We start from the raw sequence: 21830 nt of genomic DNA, 5'->3' as shown, positions 1-21830 counted from the left end.
TTACAGTCAAGAGCTGATGCAGCTCCCTCCAAGACAAAGCCAATCTTCATGCACACACCAGCTGGCAGTGAATTCCAGAAGCGCACTACCCTCTGGAAACAGAAAATCCATCCAACTTCTAGCCTATTCCAACCTGTCTGTAGCTTATATTTGTGTCCCTGCTCCACTTCAATCCATTCAATATTCTTTTAATGTGCAAATATTGTCCAGCTTCCAGAATTATTTTATAGTCTTCTGTCAGGTTATCAAGTCTTTGTTGCTGCAAATTGATTTGAGCGTGTGTCTTGAGTGTTCGACGTTCCTTAAGCCAGGAATCGTTTTTGTTGCTCTTCTCTGGACCTTTTAAGAACATAAGATCTAGGAGCAGGAGTAGACCATCTGATTCCTCGAGCCTGCTCTGCAGGGCATTGTCTCACTTAACTATGGAAGGAGAGGAGACTGAAGCAAGACACATTACTCCAGACATACCAGCAACACATATCGAACTGAAATTATGTCCTCTCAATTATACTCAATTAATGTTTTGAATACAGAAACAGATCTGTATATTAATTTAATCTAATATTGTCAATGCCCTACAAACGTCTAAATAAGTCCATTCTCCTAGCTGAAGCATCTTCTGCAAGGAGAAGAAAACATGAAAGCTATTATAAATTCTAATGGATGGTGAAGCTGTAACAGACAATAAAAAATAAAGTTTCACATGACCATTTTCTGTCAGCAGATTAGAGTAGACTCTTTTCCTGATCCAGCTCAATTAACTTTAATCCAGGGAAAAGAAACCTGTCAGGGTATCAGAAAATCTTTATGCACTTCCATGCAAATATCTAGGGATATGTGTGAGGGAAGAGGGCCACGTAGGAGCAAATGCTTAATTTGAGTAAGTACAGTATTGTGCAAGTTGCCAAACCCTAGTGCTGAATACACATCTCTGCAGAGAATAATACTAAAACAAGTTGAGAGAAAAGATCTAGGTACTATTGTGCACAGGTCACTGAAGGTTCATGAGTAATGTAGAGAAGCTATAGCTAAAACTAATGACACGTGAAGTTGTAATGTTTTAATTTTCATGTAATCATGTGAATCATGTAACATTCTTGACTGATTCTTTTTAATTCTGAAAAACGTCCGCATGCCATACCATGCAAATCAATACTAAAATGTGGCATTATGTGGTGAGCGAGAAAGGGTATTGTACTATCATGGGCTCCTTGCGGAAGCTCTGGAGAAATGGAACCAAGTCTTTTTAACTGGAATTACGAATTCCACTGTCTAGAGCCTAGCTTTGTAAAATCCTTTGGCCTTTTCTTGTTATCATACAAGCTCATGTACTCTGTCATAATTTATTGGAGAATTCATATTGCTTGCTAGAGGCTTTTGGTCAGGGAATCCCATGTTATATTTGTGAAGTAGTGCGCAATTTGATTATGCTGTTGGAACCTGATGAAAAATGTGTTGCTATCTTGATGTCTTTGTTCAGCATTTGCTGAGGTATCGTCTGTGTTTGTCAACTTTAGAACAAGGTCACGAGATGAACCCATGAATAGGCTAGAACGATCCAGGGACGTAAGCAGCTCTCGGCGGTCTCCAGCACGGAGGAGGATAAGCCGATCCCCTATCCGGAGGAGATCTCGTTCGCTTCTCAGACGAAGTCGTTCTCCAAGGAGAAGAAGCCGATCTAGAAGGAGGTAAGCATTACCTTATTTTTCTGAAATTGTGAACTTTAAGGCATTATAGTTGATGCAATTTGGAAGAGCAAGATTCAGCAATACAGAAATATTGTTGGGGTGTTCAGCTAATTTTTCTCCCCTCATAAAAATGAAAAATGTTTAATCTTCAACGCTGAAAGTAAGTGAAATGCTTTTTTTAAATACTTGTATTTTAAGATTTTAATTCTTTGAATATCGGCAGAATTAAAGTTTAATTGATTAAGAGTTGAGTATTAAGCATCAACTTCTGTCCACACGCTCCACTTCACGACCATGTTTGCTCCTTTAGGATATGTTGAGGGGAAGCTTCATGTTTCGTATTTTCACCAGATCTGTTTTTATTTTTGCACCAAGTAATAAAACAATTGAATGCAGTACAAATTAAAATTGCTAAAGAAAGATACTGAAATTCCTAAAAGCAGTGCAAAATGGATACTGTAACATGTTTTGATTTAAGTTGCTCCTTTTTGTATATATTTCTTTCTAGAGACATGTTATTTCCTCTCCTGTTTTAATAAAGTTGAGCACAGTGAAACTGTATTTTTCATGTTCGGTGCACTTTATTTTTTTAAAACATTTCCTTGGTGCCATGGAGTTGGGGGTAGGGTGTTAGAGTGGATAGAGGACTGGTTGTCAAATAGGAGGCAGAGAGTGGGGGTCAGTGGGTGCTATTCAGATTGGCGGATGGTGACTAGTGGAGTGCCCCAGGGGTCGGTGCTGGGGCCTCAGCTATTTACCATTTATATAGATGGAGGGAACCAAGTGTAGGGTGTTGAAATTTGCTGATGACACCAAAATTGGTGGAAAGGCAAATTGTGCGGAGGGTGGGGAGAGTCTGCAGAAGGATCTAGATAGGCTGGGCGAGTGGGCCAGGAAATGGCAAATGGAATTTAATGTTGGCAAGTGTGAGGTGGTCCACTTTGGTAGGAATAATGGTAGGAAGGATTATTACTTACGTGGAGAAAAACTGCAGCAGGCGATGGTGCAGAGGGACCTCGGGGTCCTTGTGCATGAGTCGCAAAAACCCAGCTTGCAGGTGCAGCAGGTGGTCAGGAAGGCGAATGGGATGCTGGCCTTCATCGCGAGGGGGATTGGATATAAAAGTAGGGAGGTCTTGCTGCGGCTGTATAGGGCATTGGTGAGGCTGCAGCTGGAGTACTGTGTGCAGTTTTGGGCGCCGTACTTACGCAAGGATATTTTGGCCTTGGAGGGAGTGCAGAGGAGGTTTACTAGGCTGATGCCAGAGTTGAGGGGGTTGAGCTATGAGGAGAGGCTGAATAAATTAGGCTTGTACTCGTTAGAGTTTAGAAGAATGAGGGGAGATCTCATTGAGACGTATAAGATGATGAATGGGATGGATAGGATAGAGGTGGAGAGACTCTTCCCGCTCAGAAAGGATAGCAGGACTAGGGGGCACAGCCTCAAGATAAAGGGGGGGCGGTTTAGAACAGAGTTGAGGAGGAACTTCTTCACTCAAAGGGTGGCGAATCTCTGGAATTCTCTGCCCGTTGAAGTGGTGGAGGCTACCTCGCTAAATATTTTTAAGACACGGATTGATGGGTTTTTGATAAGAGAGGGGATTAAGGGTTATGGGGAGAGGGCGGGAATGTGGAACTGAGCCACGACAGATCAGCCATGATCTTATTGAATGGCGGGGCAGGCTCGAAGGGCTAGTTGGCCTACTCCTGCTCCTATTTCTTATGTTCTTGTGTGCCAGAATCGTTGATTTAATTTGATTGTTACACAGTGGAAATGGGGTAAAGAACAGTTTTCTGCATATACTGTATCTAAAAAATTATTACATATTCTCAATTCTAACCTGCTCTGATTACCTCCTTTACACTCTGCAGGCAGGGGCAAGTTCAATTAGTCTGATTGCTAAGCTGATACCTCAGAATTTTATATGGACATTCTGTCACCAGCTCTCTTGAAAGTGTTATCGATTAGTTTCGGACAGTGTATTACATTTTTCTTTTGTTTAAAAAAAAATCCTGAATATTCTTAAAAGTTACTAACATTGTTCCTCAAAGAGCATTTTGTGTCCTAACAGCCAGTGTCCCCCCTCTTTCCCATTATAAGGGACCGGTTTGTTGCCTGTGCAATATCTTAAAGGAGACATGGGCATCCTGTGTGGTGCCTTTAGACTTGCTGTGCTGCCACTTGCACAGCTTGTGTGGAACATTGATAACTCTATTTTTTAAAAAAAATCTCCTAGCCCCTTTTTGTTCTTTTGATAGATTTATTCTCGAGTTATTAATTCATTATCAGTAGAAATTATTATATCCTTTTACCTCAACAAAACTCTTCATAATTTTGAAAGCGGTTATCAGATCGCATAACTTTAGCTTCACATTTCTTCTAACTAAAGTTCCTCATGCCATGACGACTTTATTAAAGTAGGGTGCTTAAACTGAACAGAGTTCTATTTGTGGTCTAATCAAAGTCTTGTATTGTTATAGCATTGTTTCTATTTTTTTCATTTATGAAACCCATTTGCTTATTTAAAGGAAAAGCTTTATCACCCCCCCCCCCCCCCCCCCCCCCACCTCACATTTAGGGATTGTGCATCTCAATCCCTAAATCACAAGTTTTATTATTCTTCTAATTACTCGGTTATCAAAATGTCCCACTTCACAATTTTCTGAATTAAATTTCACATGTCATCTAGCTGTCCAGTATATTGACCTGCCTGTGTCTTTAAGTTATTTATAATGCTCCTTTCCTATCCATGTTTCCCGTCCTTCCATTAACTACTCATTAATTTTGCCACAGGTCCATAATATTCTGCGCTTCAATTTTGTCCTAAGGTTCCCCTGCAAAACCTTACCAAATGCTTTTTGGAAATGTAGATTAGCATCCAGTTTCTTTCACTCAGTATAATCAGGGAGTTTACTGGTTCTGTAGCTGGGTAATATATTTACTTACAAAGCCATTAAGGGCTTTGTAAGTAAACATGGTGTAAAGTTAATTTAAGGAAAAAAAATCTACACTCTGGCAACATAAGTGCTCCAACTATTCTACTAAAAAAAATTAACATTTTCCCGTTGGTAGTGTGAAGGGCATTGCTAGCTGTTTTTCACACCCACCATTCGTCTGTATTGACTGAGGACTGCCACTCTGAATAGCTCAGAAATTGAACCTGAGGTCGTCTGCCTCTTGTAGGTTACTGCTGACATGCATTCAGCTTCAAGGGGCGTGAATATATTTTCACACCTCTATTTCTGTGCCTGGTATGTTCAAGCTAAACCCTGTTGATTCCAGCTCAAGCTCCAATTATTTGACCTTGGTGAATTTCCAGTCCCTTCTTTCATTTCCTACTTGTACACTTAAACTACATTTCTCCACATTCATGTCGATCTTCCTCAATTTAGGGATGTGAACCACAAATGGGGTTGCATCTTTTCACCAGCCTTTCAAATTTTTTTGAAGTTGATAAAGCCAAAAGAATAATCCTGTGGAAATGCAGAAAAGGCAGTTGGTGAAAACTGAATCAACAATGAACAAAAACAATTGGGAGCAACACAATATGCACTTCTGGGATTTTGGTTTGTGTTGAAAATTCATTTTGTTGTATTTTAATTGAATATTTTAACATACAACATATCTGGAATTTGGTATATAGTTTTATGGGTGACCTCTGGAGTTCCATGCTATGTATTGAGTCTCAAGAGAAAGTTAGCGTATCCCTTCCCTTAACCATTCTTTTCTCCCACAGATCTTTAGAGCGAGACTGGAATCGAAGAAGCAGATCCCGCAGAAGGCGATCCCGATCACGAGGTCGCCGCAGACGTAGAAGTGGAACAAGAGACAAAGAAGACAAATTTAAAGGAAGCCTTTCTGAGGGCATGAAAGTTGAACAGGAATCTTCTGACGAAAAGTAAGATTCTTTAAAAGTACTGTACATCAGCACAACCTGGATCATCACAACTTAACATATATGAGAGATGTGGGCACACAGCTTCATTCTTTAGAGTAGGGGAATAAAACTATATTTCCTCTAAGTTAAAGAAACTAAAGTATTCATATTCATTATGCAGATTGTCACAAAGCAATGGCGGTGAGAATTATAAACTTGCAAATCACAAAATAGGTGTTAGCAAGTGGGGGTGAAATTAGTCCTTTCCTCCACTGTCAATGTATTGTAAAGGAATTTAAAAGTACGATTTTGTGAATTAATTAGCTTTATTTGTATTATTACATTTGAATAGTTTCCTTTAGTTTATATAATAAAGAATATTGCCAATTTCAAAAGGAGAAATGGATTCCCGTCTATGGTTGAATTATGTGAGCAAGGAGCAGAATGAATTGCAAACTGACTACATGCAAAACAGTAGTGTTAAGCATAGATATTCAGACTGCAAAAAGGTGGTGGGTGGTGTTCCACAAAGATTGGTGCAAGTACCACTTGTATTGAACATTTCCTCAAACTATTTAGACTTTGGGACATCACACGACACCAAGTTATAGTTCAACAGGTTTATTTGAAATCACAATCTTTTGGAGCGCTGCTTCCTCATCAGGTGAAGTGGAGTGAAGTGCACAGATACAGAATATATAGATGGGATGACAATAGCCTGACACTAACAGGTAATGAAGAGTGTCAAAGGATAAATACAGACAGTATAGTGCAGCGCTCTGAAAGCTTTATCTCAAATAAGTCTGTTGGACTATAACCTGGTGTTGTGTGACCTCTTATTTTGCCCACCCCTGTCCAACACCATCTCCAGATCATATTTATATTTTGAGTCAGTTATGCAATTTCAAAGTTTGTGGATGATGCTAAATTGTGTAGAATAGTTCTGCAGAAGGCTGGCCAAAACATTAATAAACTTGGAAAGTGGGCATGAATTTGACATTAATTTCAATATAGGTAAATGAGAGAAGGTGCATTTTGGCAGAAGGGATACAGAGCCATGTGCCCCTTGGAAAATAAACCTAAATGGCATTGGGAAGCAAAGGGATTGAGAAGAACATCTGTACAAATCAATGCATTGTGACACTGGCTTTTAAGGTCATGGGTACAAGGGTTAATTTCTAAGGGTTAGAATTAAATGGCAGAGTGATTGTTAAATTTGTACAGATCCTTGGTTGGACCATACCTGGAATACTGTATTGTTTTCAGTATTACCAAAAGATTTTAAAAATATGTTATCTCACGGGATCTGGCCAGGCCAGGCCAGCATTTATTTCCCTCTTAATTGCCCTTGAGAAGGCACTAGAGAAGATGTTTTAAAAAATTTTGAGAATTATATCAGAACTGAAGTTATACCGAAAGGCTGAACTTGCTGGGGCTCTTCTCTCTGGAAGAGAAGTTAAGGTGTGCCCGAAGAGAGGTCTTTAACATTTTGAAAGGATTTAATGAGGTAAATCAGAAAACGGTTCTACTTGTAGTGAGCCCAAAACTGGGGCTCATGAATGTTAGGTAATCAAATTCAATGAGAAATTCAGGAGGAATGTGGTTACCCAAGCTTAGCTCCTTCAGTTTATGTTATGTAATATTTACATTTTGCACTTCTTTTGTACCTAGCCTTGAGGATTTTGACGTAGAGGAGGAAGATGAAGAAGCTGTTATTCAACAAAGACGCGAACAGAGATTGGCAATTGTTCAGGTATGGTTTCAGGTTTTAGATTCTAGCTTTGGAATCGAAAATCTATTAGCTGTTCAAGTTGGTTAGACTTGGGGAATGAAACTTAAAAACGAAAGCAATTTGCTAACATCTGTTAATGTTGTAATAGATACTGTCATCAGTAGCTTTTCATAGTTCTTGGGATACGTTTTAACTTATTGAATTGCTCCATGATTCTGAACATTATAACAAAGATGATGTTACACTTGTTGTATATTTGAATCCTTTTTAGATAACTAATGGGAACTTTGCATTTGTGAAAATGTCAGTGGTCTGACTATTTGGGTTTTGAAAAAGGGAAGATTTTTTAACATTTCATTTGAATAGCCATTGGGGCCATCTTAGTTTTGTATTCCATGTGAGCATATGCTACTCTAATTACCTTTTCTCACCCTGGCCACTATTTCCTACATTGCCATCGTCATCTTGTGTGCATTAAGACTCACTTTTAAATGCATCAATGCTGTCTGCTTCATTTACTCCCTGTGCCAGAGTTCCACATTCTTTCCACTCTTAATGTAAATAAATTCTTTATTTGATCCGTAGTAGTTATCTAATGCCTCACGTGGATGCAGTTTTTCCACAGACACCCTCTTAAATCCTTTCATAATTCAGGGTTCTGTCAGGTCTCTTGATCCCATCTCTGGTAAAAAGATTCCCAACTTGCCTTTTTTTTCCTGATAGTTGCAGATCTATAATTCCAATCACAGCTTTGTAAATCTCTTCTGTACTTTCTCCAGTGCTTTAATATCCTTGTAGAACAAAGACCAGAACTGTACATAATACTCCCTAATTGAGGCCTATCCAAAGCCTTGTAAAACTTTCAACACTCCAACCCTCTCTATTTTGATTTCTGTTGCTGTAGAAATGAACCTGAGTGCAACTTGTCACCACGAAACAACATCCAAGTTGATATTTTTGGTGTTAAGTTTGCTCATAAATTTCTAAGTTGTGAAACTATTTTATATATTTGTATGGATTTAATCATTATGTACACCAGTAATGTAAGTTGCATATCCAAACAATGTATGCTTTATGTATGAGAATGTAGCCAATTTGTTTCATTCCTTAAATATGCAAGTTTCACTAGTGTCTTTGCTGCTGGGGCATAATCTTACATAATAAGAACCAAAAATGTGAGATAACACTTGCAAATGTTAAGGTGCTGAATTGAAACTAATTTCTTTTATTTGTAGAAATATAGAAACCCCAATGAGGACAGCAACATGTCTGGATTGTCTGAACCAAACAGTCCTCAGAGCAGCACTAGAAGCCGCTCTCCTTCTCCAGATGACATTTTTGAGCGAGCTGCAGCTGATGTCAAGGAATACGAAAGGGAAAATGTTGATACGTTTGAGGCTTCTGTGAATGCCAAACGCAACCTCATGGCAATTGAGCAGAAAGAAGGTGGGATTTGGAAATGAGCATGGATCGGGTATTACTTAATCTTTGGTAGCTTGAAGTGTTTCTTTTGCTCTTCCTGAATTCACTTTGAGGTTGCATTCTTAATCCTGTTTCTCCCATTGTTAAAAGGTACCATATATGGATCATTTATTTCCCCCTCTTGTTTAATTCCTATCTCTCTCTACCCATAATGATGTTGGCTTCATGCAGAGCCACAATTCCATGGTGATCGTACACACTTTTAGTACCTTCCTTGAGTCACAGTACTTCAGTATGAGCCTAGGTCAGTGAATGTCAGTTTTTGCACTGTGGAATTATCCAATCAAGTCTCAGTGTTCAGCTGATATTTGACCTCTTTCAGCAACGGTTGATAGTTAATCAGCATGAGTGGAACCCAGATTAGTTTTCTGGCCCCTAATCTACGGATAGTGAAACAGTAGTCATTCCTCAGCTGCTAGCTTGGCTGAGAACAGCATCACACAGTACAGATTGGGAATCTCACTTAGGACCAAAAACCATTTTAATTCTTAGCTGTCAGCAGGCCCATATCTTTTCCTATGGTCGTCTTAGGCAAAAGTAAAACGCACTTTGAATTATTTAACTTTAATTTGTAGCTCTGTCAGCTTCTTTGATCAGTTTTTATTATACTTTCCTTTGCAGGCCACCAAGGGATAAGAAGTTAATTTGGTTGCCTTATAAGGCAGAAGCTGTTTGATTTTGGTTTCTGTGTTTAAAATGTGTTTTAAGAGCGAAATACCATTTCAAGTAATTGATTCCCATCTCTCTCCCTTAATCATGTGATTTTGCAGCGTGAATTCGGTTCTCAACTGGGCAGAAATGTGTAACCTATTTTCTCTGAAAGGTCATCTTGGCCACCGACGTCTTACATCATCCTCCTGGTGCAGCAATCTAAGGAAACAGCTCGGCATGGGATCCTTCTAAGTCTGTTAGGGAATTGAAGTAGATAGGGAGCATATGCATGACCACTTGCTTATGGATGTGTTAAACAATACTCTGAGTCAGTTCATGGAACTCTGAAGACATTGTAGGAACTTTCACCATTCCTTGAGTAGTAGTTAGAAATTTCAACCTACCTTCTAGGCCCTCCGTCTATTTGGCAGCCTGGTAGCTGTTTTTGCAAAACATGTTTGCATTGTTCCCTTTTCTCTCCTACTGCCCTTTCTTGTCCCAGTAAAGCCCCAAGAGTTCTCAGTTATTTAAGATAGTGCCATGCACCAAGCAGCTGAAAAGATTCCTGTTTTACAAATCCTACTGGTTTGCTTAGTCTGTGTACAAGAGGTTACCCATCAAAGACAGAACTCCCATTTAATCTGAGAAACTGGGAATTTGGCATGAGGCTTGGGCGAATAATTGATCAAGGTGACCCAACCGCTATCAAGATCATTGCCAAGTATAGAACTAATGTGGGTATCATCAGCCAAACAGTAAAATTGCTATCTGGGCACTTGCCTTGTGCTGTGTTGTTTATCTAAAGATAGTCAGTGTTCTACCTGACTTACTGAAGAGAATAATGGACAGTGAACGCTTTGACTGTGAGGAAGTTGTGCTCGATATTTTCAAGAAGCATCATGGGATCACCCAGGCCTGGCCATGTTGCAGACATAAGTTTTTAAATTGCTGCAGTAGACACAAACTAGAGTAGATATAGTAGGGATTATGAATAGACCAGGAAGTTGGCTAGGAACATGAACTAGCATGTTGGTCAGCCCATGATGAGCTAAAGGAGGATGACCTTCGAGTCAGGATAAAATAAGTTGATGCACTGTGTTATGCCGTGATAAACATATTACTTGACCTCAGGGTCAAGCTAAGATTCAGTAAAACTTGAGGGTAGATGCGCGAAGGTCATGTTTTGGAATAAACTGTAGACGACATAATTGTCAAGTCATTTCGTAATTGTTCTACAAATTCCTCTGTAATTTGGGATGTGCTGAAAAGGTTATTTCATGTTTGTATTGTAAACTCATTTGGAATTATAGATGTGACAAACTAGGTGTACAAAAAAGAATATAATGAATTAATGATGAGGTATTCCAAAGTTGGGACATGTAACTATTAGAATTTTGAATTCCCTTTTAGAGCATTTCTCCTGTGTATGCACTTCTACTGAGTAAACTGCTGCTGTTTGTCTTTTTTTAACCTCCAGTTGACTCTGTCGTGTGTCTTTTAGATTACTCCACAGCAATAGAAAGGGCCTACCGTTCAAGCCACGATTGTTGCTTTGAAGCAAGCAGCCATTTATTATGGGAACTAAACGTTCCTATCAATATTACAGGGAATACAAAAGTTTGAATTAAAATCATAATGGTTAATACAGCTTGGTTTAAAGTAATAATAGTAAATGCTTCTTTTTGGGAACATTTGAAAATCACAATCAGCATTGCGAAGCTTGATTTCTGTTTTCTAAGCAACGAGAAACAAAAGTGTATCGCATGTTGGAGATTTTTCAAGCTCTGTGCCTTGTGGTTTCAGGTTTGGGAGGTGTTATCCAACAATTTGATTTTAAGATATGACCAATATATTGTTTTCCTGAGGGATGGTATCAAGAGCCTTGAACAGAATGCTCTGTTTCCAGTGTCGGTAGTCATGAAGTTAACCTGTTTGCAATGTTAGATTTGTATTTGAAGTTCTGGTTAGTATTGTCTGAACTTAATTATTTTTATTCACAGGAGCTGCTTCGAAAAAGCCAACAGTTCCAGATATGTTCACTGAATCTGATGACATGTTTGCTGCCTACTTTGATGTATGTATGCTGTATCTTGCTTTACAAAGATCATGTGCTGCTAAAGGTTGTGCTCAAGTCAGCTCCAGTTAATTTCTTTTTGAATGCAAGTTTGTTTAACTTTCTAGCTTATGGAACTTGCATGTTTGAATATAAAAGTAGGGAGGTCTTGCTGCAGCTGTATAGGGCATTGGTGAGGCCGCAGCTGGAGTACTGTATGCAGTTTTGGGCGCCGCACCTGCGCAAAGATATTTTGGCCTTGGAGGGAGTGCAGAGGAGGTTTACTAGGCTGATACTGGAGTTGAGGGGGTTGAGCTATGAGGAGAGGCTGAATAAACTGGGCTTGTACTCGTTAGAGTTTAGAAGAATGAGGGGAGATCTCATTGAGACGTATAAGATGATGAATGGGATGGATAGGATAGAGGTGGAGAGACTCTTCCCGCTCAAAAAAGACAGTAGGACTAGGGGGCACAGCCTCAAGATAAAAGGGGGGCGGTTTAGAACGGAGTTGAGGAAGAACTTCTTCACTCAAAGGGTGGTGAATCTCTGGAATTCTCTGCCCGTTGAAGTGGTGGAGGCTGCCTCGCTAAATATTTTTAAGACGCGGGTTGATGGGTTTTTGATAAGAGAAGGGATTAAGGGTTATGGGGAGAGGGCAGGAAAGTGGAACTGAGCCACTTCAGATCAGCCATGATCTTATTGAATGGCGGGGCAGGCTCGAAGGGCTAGATGGCCTACTCCTGCTCCTATTTCTTATGTTCTTATGTTGATGCTGCTTCAGACGTTCTTAGATTAGGCTGAGCAAACATTTTGAGGCTGACATTGTTATTTCCAATCTGACCATTTTATTTCAAATTAAAGCTTTATTACTACCTAATCTAATGTGACTGCTATGAGCAAGCTTCATGTTGTGGTTTATTGGTTAATAAGCGTGTACATCCATATCATGCCTTCAATTTTAAGTTTCAAGAGAATAATCCATTTCCAAGTGCTAGGGCAAGAGTATACAAAATCAAAGCTCTTCGTGCATGCAGAATGATTTTTTTTCTTCTGTTGTTTTGACTTTTTAGCTTTTCCCCTTTAAAATCTCAAAACTTGTAATTTCTGCCCCTTCATTTCTCTTGTCTCAGATGTTTATACCTAATTCGTTCAGTTAAATTATACAAAATCTGAAGTGCTGGGACAAAATCTCATCCTTTGCACCTCACTCTATTTCCATTGTTGATAATAAATACAGCCCAAATCTCTTGGTTCTAGTTAACTGCAAATGTCACACGCATGAGCAATTGGAAGAAAAATGTTACTTTACAATGAATTAGAGTAACTTGCTTCAAATTTATGTCAGGTTTTATCACATATATAGTGTTAAACTCAAATTTAATGTAAAACCTGAACTGCAGCATGGTAACTTGTATGCAGTATCATATAACCAAGTTTCAGAAACACGTATTTCCAGTAGTATAAAACTGCCAATAGCATTTGCATTTTTCGGATGCCATCTATATCTCCAGGTTGGCTTAAATACTTTGCCCCGAGTTATTCCCAACAAAATGCACTGTCTTAGCAGTTGAGAGGACACCTGTGAAATCTTTAATCAATATGCCTGGTAGGGTCACCAGTTTTGTTGGGGGTATAGAGAGACTTGCGGGGATGGTATATATGTGCTAGATGTAGTTTGGTATATAAAAAATAAAGTAATGCACTTTGGAAATAATGTTAAGAGCAAATGCACTTTAAATTTCAGAATTTTAAGTGGAGCAATATTGCAGGTGAAATTTGAGATGCGCAAACACAGGGCAATTATAGATGGCACAAGAAATGGGTAAGACCATTAAAAAAAAACAAATGTTTTTGCATCCAAAGGTATAAGAATACAGAAAAGGTAATGTTGAACCTATGGCAAAACTGTAGGTTATTGCTGCTGGAGGCTGTCAAGTTTTAGATACCCTACTGCAGAAGACCTACACAAACAGTGGAAATGTTACAGATCCCTTAGGGTGTTAGCAAAGATGAGGGATCGTGATTATAGAAGAGAATTGCGAAAGTGGGGCTTTTTTTTGGACTGGAGTTGAAACATTTCAAGGGATGACCTGTTGAAGCTCTTGAATAATATGAAAGCTTGTGACTGTCAAATTTGTACCAATATGCAGATTTAATCATGAATTATAGAAGAGTTTATATGACAGTTGGTTAGGATGTACAGTCCCCTGTCACAAATATTTTGCAGACAACATTGATTATTTTTATTTGACTTTATTGCCTTTAATTTTACTTGTCATTCTCTTTCATGGATCTCTTTTGACATAGTATTTTAGAAAAAAGCTTTTGAATCAGCATTTCCTATATTCTTTCTATTTCTACAAAAAGTATCTTTTGACCATACAGAAATGTGCCTTTTAGAAATCTGTGCTGTCTTGCTTTGAATGTAGTTTCTCAGTGTTCAGTCTCGTAGATTGCATATTTTTGGGTGGGGAGAAAACCATTGATTTCAAGAGTCCCAGCAGTGTCTACTTGGAAGCATTAATGATCAATAAAGCCTTAAAATCTAAGGTTATTTTTTTTTGTCTCCAGAGTGCTCATCTGAGAGCTGCTGGATTTGGAAAAGATTTCAAAGAGAATCCCAACCTCAGGGATAACTGGACTGATGCAGAAGGCTACTATCGTGAGTATTTGAAAATTCTTTCAGCATTTCCAATAAATATTGAAAAGTGGCTTAGAAAGATTTAGTGTTTCCTCTGCCTCAGCCACATAATCTCGGTTGTTACATCATTGCTGTACTGAGTGAAATGCTAACTTTCAAATCACGTGTTAATCAAAGAGCTCTCTTTGTTTGAGATGGAGGGGCAAAAAAAACTATTTGAAGAGAAGCAAAATTCTTCTGGTGTTCTGGTCAATATTTATCCCTCAGAACAACATTACTAAAGAAGATTTCTGTTCATTGATTTAATTGTTCTGTTTCCTTCCATTATAAGAGTATGATCAAAACTACTTAATTTAAAAGTAGTTTAACTGAAAAAGTCTTTGGGGCATTCTGAGACCACGGGAGCGGTATAAAAGCCTGTAACTCCATGTATTTACTGGCTAATCCCCCTAACCTATGCATTTTTTTAAGAATCCCAGCAGTGCAGAAGGAGGTCATTCGACCCTTCAAGTCTGCACTGACCATAATCCCACTCGAGCCCTATTCCAGTAACCCACATATTTACCCTGCTAATCCACCTGATACTTGGCTGAATTTAATATGGCCAGTTAACCTAATCCACACATCTTTGGATTGTGGGAGGAATGATGTGGGTATGCCGGCGTTGGACTGGCGTAAACACAGTAAAAAGTCTGACAACACCAGGTTTTAGTCCAACCTATTTATTTGATAATATACTCACAAGCTTTCGGGGTTAGTCCCTTCGTCAGGTGAATGGAGAGTTCTGAACCAGGGCATCCAGAGGAAACCCATGCAGACACAGGGAGAATGTGCAACCTTCACACAGACAATGAACTGAGGCCGGAATTGAACCTGAGTCCCTGGCACTGTGAAGCAGCAGTGCTAACCACTGTGTCACTATGTTTTATTGTTTAAAAGTACAATGTTTGGAGAAATTAGCTTTATTATATTCTAGTTACTTTCCCCAATTGAGGGAAATTATCCTGATGAATGGATCCGGAGCATCTCCAGTATAAAATAGTAAGGACTATGGAATGCTTGACGTTGCCTGCCATTGTTGAGTACTGAAACCTTTCTACTGCTACGATTCACTTGTTGGGATCAAGTACATCCTGGTTGGGTATAGTATTCATTACGAATAAAGTCGAACTTTCATCACTGTCATATTCAGAGGAACACAATTGCATTCTTATCAACTTTCATTCTTCATTATTTTATTTCCTGCGTAAATTTAGATCAACTGTAGGCTAATTTGATATTCCAAGTCATGCTTGCAAGGAGTTTGTGTTGGCGTCTAGAGGCTATAAACTGTCTCAAGTTGGACTTTCTCTGAAGTGCAGGATTATTGACTTGATGTGAGCAGCCTATCTGCCATTCCTATGATCAGGATGGGCTACCTCCTGGTTGTTAAATTGCACCAGCTGTTCTCACTCAAAACTGAGGCCATTAGTGCTGACTGGGAGAACACCACATGTTACTTCTGTCAGTGTGACAATATTACTTGTATCCTTACCTAGCTTCTTCCACAGCTCCCAATCACCTATTCAGTTATACCCCTAGATTGTTGCATTCCCAGTGCTGTGTTTTAGCAAGTAAATCTTACGCATACCTGTTCAAATAGCCCCTGAAAATCAGTGTATGTCGACATTGGTGAACCTGTGCTGTTATCCGAAGTAACCATCGTATGTGTAACATTTGCTTCCTTCTAATCTTTTGTTGTCCCTACATTTGTGGGCCTTTGAAATGTTATAATTACCACATGCCCATTCATAAACTCTTTAATTTGGTGCATACTGTCTGGACTCCAAGTATCTTTTCTCGCTTTATTCCCATTAAGTTTCTGTAACTATTCCTTTTGTTTATACTAATCCCTGAGTTTCTCTTCTGCACTAATCTCTAATTTTCCCTGTATCTCAATCATATTAATTTTAACTGAGAACTGGAGTGAAGATATTTCTCCACTTTGAGACCTGATTGCTCTTTTGGTTCAGGTTTTTTTGACAAATGGAAGCTTATTTCATTCTGTACCTGAGCAAAACATTAAGTTCTGTAGTTAAGTGTCATATTCTGTCACAAGTAGTATCCTTGTTGCTATCTAACAAACCATAATTGTGTGGTTGAGTGGAAGTGATGTTGTACTGAAAACTGGACAGCCATGCTCAGTATTTGTTTCCAACTACCTCCAGAGATTTTTTCGGTTGTTTATGATAAAGTTGAGCTAAACTGAGTGTAACAGACTTTGATGTCTGACATTCCTATCTCCTAGAGATTCTTAACAGTCTAATTTTATTTCTGTAGTGTATTAGATACTGGGTCTTCTCCCACGGCTTGTGGCATTGACCCATCTATTTTGGGAGCTTTTCATGGCAAGGGCAAACCCTTTCTAAACTACTGATACAATAGTCAGAGATCCGCACTAACAAATTTACACTGTTTGCCTTTAGTTGCCCTGATTATCAATGTAGAGTTGAGGGAGGAATTTTAGTTTTTCTTTGGGGTTTGGGGGGTGGAAAGATAGTTGCTGCAAGCTACTGTTGATTTTAAATTATTTTCTCTTCCCATATTCAGCTCTCCGAGTCTCACACCAGTTCCAGCTGAGAGGGCAAGTAAGAGACCTTCCAGGCATCTGCCAGGACTGCTATTAAGCTGGCCTCCAGGAGGCACATAAGAAGAGTCCCATGGTGACTTCTCTCTGGCACAAGCCCACATTTGACCATACATTGGTAATGAGCATTCAAGCTCTGAAGTGGTATAAGACCGTGCTGTGAATGATATTAAGGATTTAGAACAGATCTGTTGGTCTTGAGTTAAACTGAGCCAGGACCTTGCCAATCACTTCAGTCAACCTCATAATGAAAAATGACACTGAACAATTCAACCCACTGTAAATAGGCATTCAAACATGATAAAATGTTTTGATCTGGTATGTTTGTTAGCAGTAGACAATTATGTTTGCTCTGCCATGATATTTTGCATATATCAAGCTGGGTCAGTTGATATGAAGTTATGAATTGCTTCCCGATAGGGAGGATAGGTTAGCGGGAGAATTTGCCCCATCTGTGAAACATGGGAACTAATTCACGTGCTCCTAACCAGTGACCAGTGATGCTAGTGGACTTAACAAGGGAAAGAAGCCTCTGAAGAAAGGACACACACAGTAAATAGCTGCAGGGAGTGGTATCTTAAGTAGCTTAATACAAATTCTAAAACAAATCTCAGGTTAGTTTTGGGGAAAGCAGTAAATCCTGGTCCTGACAATGCATTTGTTGATCATGAGTAATCCTTGGTCATTTGATGAACAGTTCTCTTACTTTCATGCAACATCATTGTTTGAGTTATAACCCATTGTACGTGTTCATCTTGTTTTGCAGGAGTAAATATTGGGGAAGTTCTCGATAAGCGTTACAGTGTATATGGTTATACTGGTCAAGGAGTTTTCAGTAATGTTGTACGTGCCAGAGACATGGCAAGAGCTAGCCAGGAGGTGGCAGTCAAAATCATCAGGAACAATGAGCTTATGTAAGTCTGTGCTGCAGGGAAGTTTCAACTCTGCCAAGGTCCTGATTTGAGATCTTAGTCATGGTAACATTCTGCACTGCCAAGTATGATTTGTATGATTGCTGCAATGTACAAGAGCATTACTGTAGCAAAGGCATTGAATACAAATATTTTGTAGGAGCACTTGTAAAACAGATGCATGTACATGGGACAGGTGCCCTCTCACACTTTGGCAGTCACCCTTGCAGATCAGGGTGATCCAGAACTTTCTTTTGTAGATGAGGTGCTATTTTTCCTGAAAGCCTTTCTGGACCAATTAAACTAAAACAAGTCCTGACCCATAAAAAGGGCAAAGAGGTAGATTGGGTGTAATGTTGATGAATAAATAACTTGCTCATTCATTTTGGAGTATATTTCCATGATTATCTTTGGGCCACTGTAACCTTGATTGTAAGGAAAGGTATAATTTAACTTTGCACACGTCATAAAATAATCCAATATTGTAGCCACTGTCCTGGCCATACCAACTCTATGAAAGAGCTTTTTAATTTGGTCTCGCACCTTTTCTCCATAACCTTGCAAATTGGTCCTGTTTGAGTACATGCCCAATTACTTTCTACAGGTTCCTGTGGAATCTTTCCACCACCCTTTAAGCTCGTGTGATTCAGATCATGACAATCCTGTGAAGAAATGTATTTATTTTTCCCTGTAGTTCTTCTAACAATTATTTTAAATTTGACTTGATTTCTGACTCTCTCACTGGAGGAAACATTTTGTTCAACTGCCTCAACTTTCCTTACCACCTTCAAAGATTTGTAAATGTATGTATCCAGATTCTCCTGGCCTTGCACCCAGTCATTGGATTTAGATGTCCATATTGATTCTTCCAGTGTGCCTCATTTCGATGGCACGGTGGTTGGCACAGCTGCGTCACGACACCTGGTTTGATTCCCAGCTTGGGTAACTGTATGGAGTTTGCATGTTCTCCCCTCGGCTGTGTGGGTTTCCTCTGGTTATTCCAGTTTCCTCCCACAGCTGAAAGACATGCTGGTTAGATGCATTGGCCATGCTAAATTCTGCCTCAGTGTAGCTGAACAGTGCTGCAGTGTGGCAACTAGGGATTTTCACAGTAACTTTGTTGTAGTGTTAATGTAAGCTGACTTGTGACACTAATAAATAAACTTTAAAAACTTTAAACTTTCATACTTATCTGCATTAAAATGCATCTGTATGCTGTCCACTTCATTCTATTTTCCTGGAGTCTGCAATTATCTTCACTATTACTGCCCATCAATATCTTCCACATGCTTCAAAATTGTGCTCCATATATCCAAATAATCTATAAAAAGAAAAGCAGTGACTCAAACACTGACTCTTTGTACTCCCACTGCATACTGCTCTCCAATTATATAAGCATCCCATCACCAATATGCTCTATACCTTAGCCAATTATGCGAACATAAAAACCTTTACCATTGCATTAGGAAAAAGAGAGCGATCAGAAGCAGTGTGGGCCCCCTTGATAATGGTGTTGTTCCCAGTGATAAGGAAATGGTGGACGTGTTAAATAGTTACTTTGCATCAGTATTTACTGCAGAGCCGAGCGTTAGTACGCCAGATTACCCGAAGAAACTAATTGGGGTGGGCTCAGTAAAATTAACATAAGCAAGATAACAGTAAGATTGATGGCACTAAAGCGTGATGATCCTCAGGACCAGATGACTCTCGCCTCAAAGTTTTTGAAGTTTATAGTTTATTTATTAGTGTCACATGTATGCTGACATTAACACTGCAATGAAGCTACTGTAAAAATCCACTAATCACCACACTCCGGCACCTGTTAGGGTATACTGAGGGAGAATTTAGCATGGTCAGTGCACCTAACCAGCACGTCTTTCGGACTATGGAAGGAAACCAGAGCACCCGGAGGAAACCCACGCAGACACGGGGAGAATGTGCAAACTGCACACAGACAGTGACTCAAGCCAGGGATCAAATCTGCGTCCCTGGCACTATGAGGCAGCAGTGCTAACCACTGCCTCCGTGACACCCTGAGGTTTTAAAAGAGCTACAAGGGAACACTGTAGATTCCCTAATGATACTCCTTCAAAGTTCTCTGCAGGAACTGTTCCTTTAGATTGGGAAATGTGCAAGTCACTGAGCTGTTCATGGAAGGTGAGGGAATTATAGTCTGTAGGCCTAAATCAGCTGTTGGAAAATTGCTAAAGTCTACAGCTGAGGATAGGATGTCTGAACACCATAAAAAATCTCAGCAGATCAAAGTGAACCAGCATGGTTTTGTAAGGGTAGACCATGCTTGATAAATCTGATTGAACTTTACCAAGAGGTGATTAAAGTAGTGGGCAAGGAAATGTCTTTGGATATTACTTATCAAATGCCTTCTGTAAATTAAGATAAACCCCTCCTGGAATTGAAGGCCAATTACTGACCTGTGAGGGAATTGGTGTTAGGGGTGACAGAAGGGATAATAGGCAGGTACGCTAATAGGCAAGATGTGACTAGTGGTGTCCTGCAAGGATCTGTGCTGGGGCTTCAACCATTCTCTCTCTTAGGTGATCGGATAAAAGGCCACATCCTGATGTGCCAGTGACCCAAAAATAGGCAGCATTGTAAGCAATATACATGAAAATATAAAGCTATAGAGATATTGATAGATTGAGAGAATTGGTCAAACTGTGGCAAATAGCTTTTAATAAAGGCAAATGAGAGAGCATCAGGGTTCCTGATTAGATTACTCTGGAGTACTGTGAACTGATCTGGACACCACACCTTAAGGGTATGGTGACCTTTAAAGGAATGTTATTTATATTTACTAGAATGGTATCTAGACGTTAAGGATTAAATTAAGAGCAAGTACATTGGCTAGACTTGTATTAGCTGGAATTTAAAAGACTATGCAGTGATTTGATCAAAATCTTTGCAATATGAAAGGGAACAAGTTAAATTGAAGCTATTTCTGTTGGTTGCAGAGTCAAAGACGAGAGAAACTAGTCTTAAATCCCAGAGTAACAATAGGAAATACGCTTTTTGTAAAAGAGCTGTGGAAGTTTAGAATACTTGACTCTAAATCAATTGTTCATTTTAAAACTTGAGGTATTTTGGTTCGCTAAAAGTATTAAAGAATATGGGGCAAAAGTGAGTTTATGGAATTTAGTTGCAGCCGTGAACTTAATGATGGAAGAGGTTCCAGTGGCCAGAGAGGCTTCTCCCTTCAAATCCCTTCAATACCATGTACTTCCATTTTCTGAATAAGTCTGTTGCATGTTATTTTTAATCATGTGGGTTCAGATGGTGTGAGTTAGCTGGATATTAGTTGAGGAACTGCAGAGTTCAGTCCCATTCTGTCCTCACCCAATACTCTTCTTGCAGCAGAATTCTGGCTAATCTGCCTCCTTCCCAACCTAACACTTGTAATATTGACTGTATTGTATTTTTGCTTCTAAACTGTATAACATAGTTTATTTAATTGCAGTTCAGTTTTCTTTTGAACAAAACTAAGGGTGATAGTTGCTTGTGTTGATAGGCAAAAGACTGGTTTGAAGGAGCTGGAATTCCTGAAAAAGTTGAATGATGCTGATCCAGATGATAAATTCCATTGCCTGAGACTCTTTAGACATTTCTACCACAAGCAACATCTCTGCTTGGTCTTTGAACCTCTAAGGTAACTGACTACTGTATAACCTTGTGAGTATAAATCTTCCTTATTACAGCTACCAGTATCTTGGTTGAGAAACTGGGAGGGGGAGAAGCAAACAAACTGCTATGAACAGCCTTATTAGCCATTTCATTTTGGGGCTGTTCCAATATGGAGGGATCGTTGGGCCATTGTCACCTCTGTATGATTGCAGCGCAGAATGGGTATTAGAGTCAGAGGTTTACAGCATGGAAACAGGCCCTTTGGCCCAACTTATCCATGCTGCCCTTTTTTATTAAAAAACCCCTAAGCTAATCCCAATTGCCAGCATTTGGCCCATAAGCCCCCTATATCCATTGTACCCATGTAAATAGCTATTTATCATAATGTTATGGTAGAAGAATTCTGTAGGTGGTAGCTACTGGTAATATTGCAACTGCATTGATAACTCTATTACTTGGGGTAAGCAAGGGCAGCAATAGGGATAATTTGGGAAGCGACACCTCATTTAGGATGTTTTGAACGTTAACGT

The 21830-nt window shown here is 39.3% G+C and overlaps 1 protein-coding gene across 7 annotated transcripts in view; it reads left to right on the top strand.

Annotated features, from left to right (window-relative positions):
• LOC145352366 (serine/threonine-protein kinase PRP4 homolog) overlaps positions 1-21830 on the top strand; it is a 47939-nt gene that overhangs the window by 11806 nt on the left and 14303 nt on the right. For all 7 annotated transcript variants that reach the window (XR_013888537.1, XR_013888534.1, XR_013888536.1 and 4 more), the window contains exons 3-10: positions 1518-1688; positions 5425-5586; positions 7237-7318; positions 8533-8743; positions 11431-11504; positions 14055-14145; positions 17517-17664; positions 21188-21325. Coding sequence is in view for 1 of the 7 variants with exons in the window: in XM_080202125.1 (XP_080058251.1) it covers positions 1518-1688; positions 5425-5586; positions 7237-7318; positions 8533-8743; positions 11431-11504; positions 14055-14145; positions 17517-17664; positions 21188-21325 (1077 nt within the window). In the remaining 6 variants the exon portion in view is untranslated. The remainder of the gene's footprint in view (positions 1-1517; positions 1689-5424; positions 5587-7236; positions 7319-8532; positions 8744-11430; positions 11505-14054; positions 14146-17516; positions 17665-21187; positions 21326-21830) is intronic.

Source organism: Carcharhinus amblyrhynchos, chromosome 2 (assembly GCF_965287045.1).
Source record: "Carcharhinus amblyrhynchos chromosome 2, sCarAmb.v2.hapA, whole genome shotgun sequence".
Classification (NCBI taxonomy): Eukaryota; Metazoa; Chordata; class Chondrichthyes; order Carcharhiniformes; family Carcharhinidae; genus Carcharhinus; species Carcharhinus amblyrhynchos.
The sequence above is the reverse complement of the archived record's forward strand: the minus strand, read 5'-3'. Positions and strand labels throughout refer to the sequence as shown.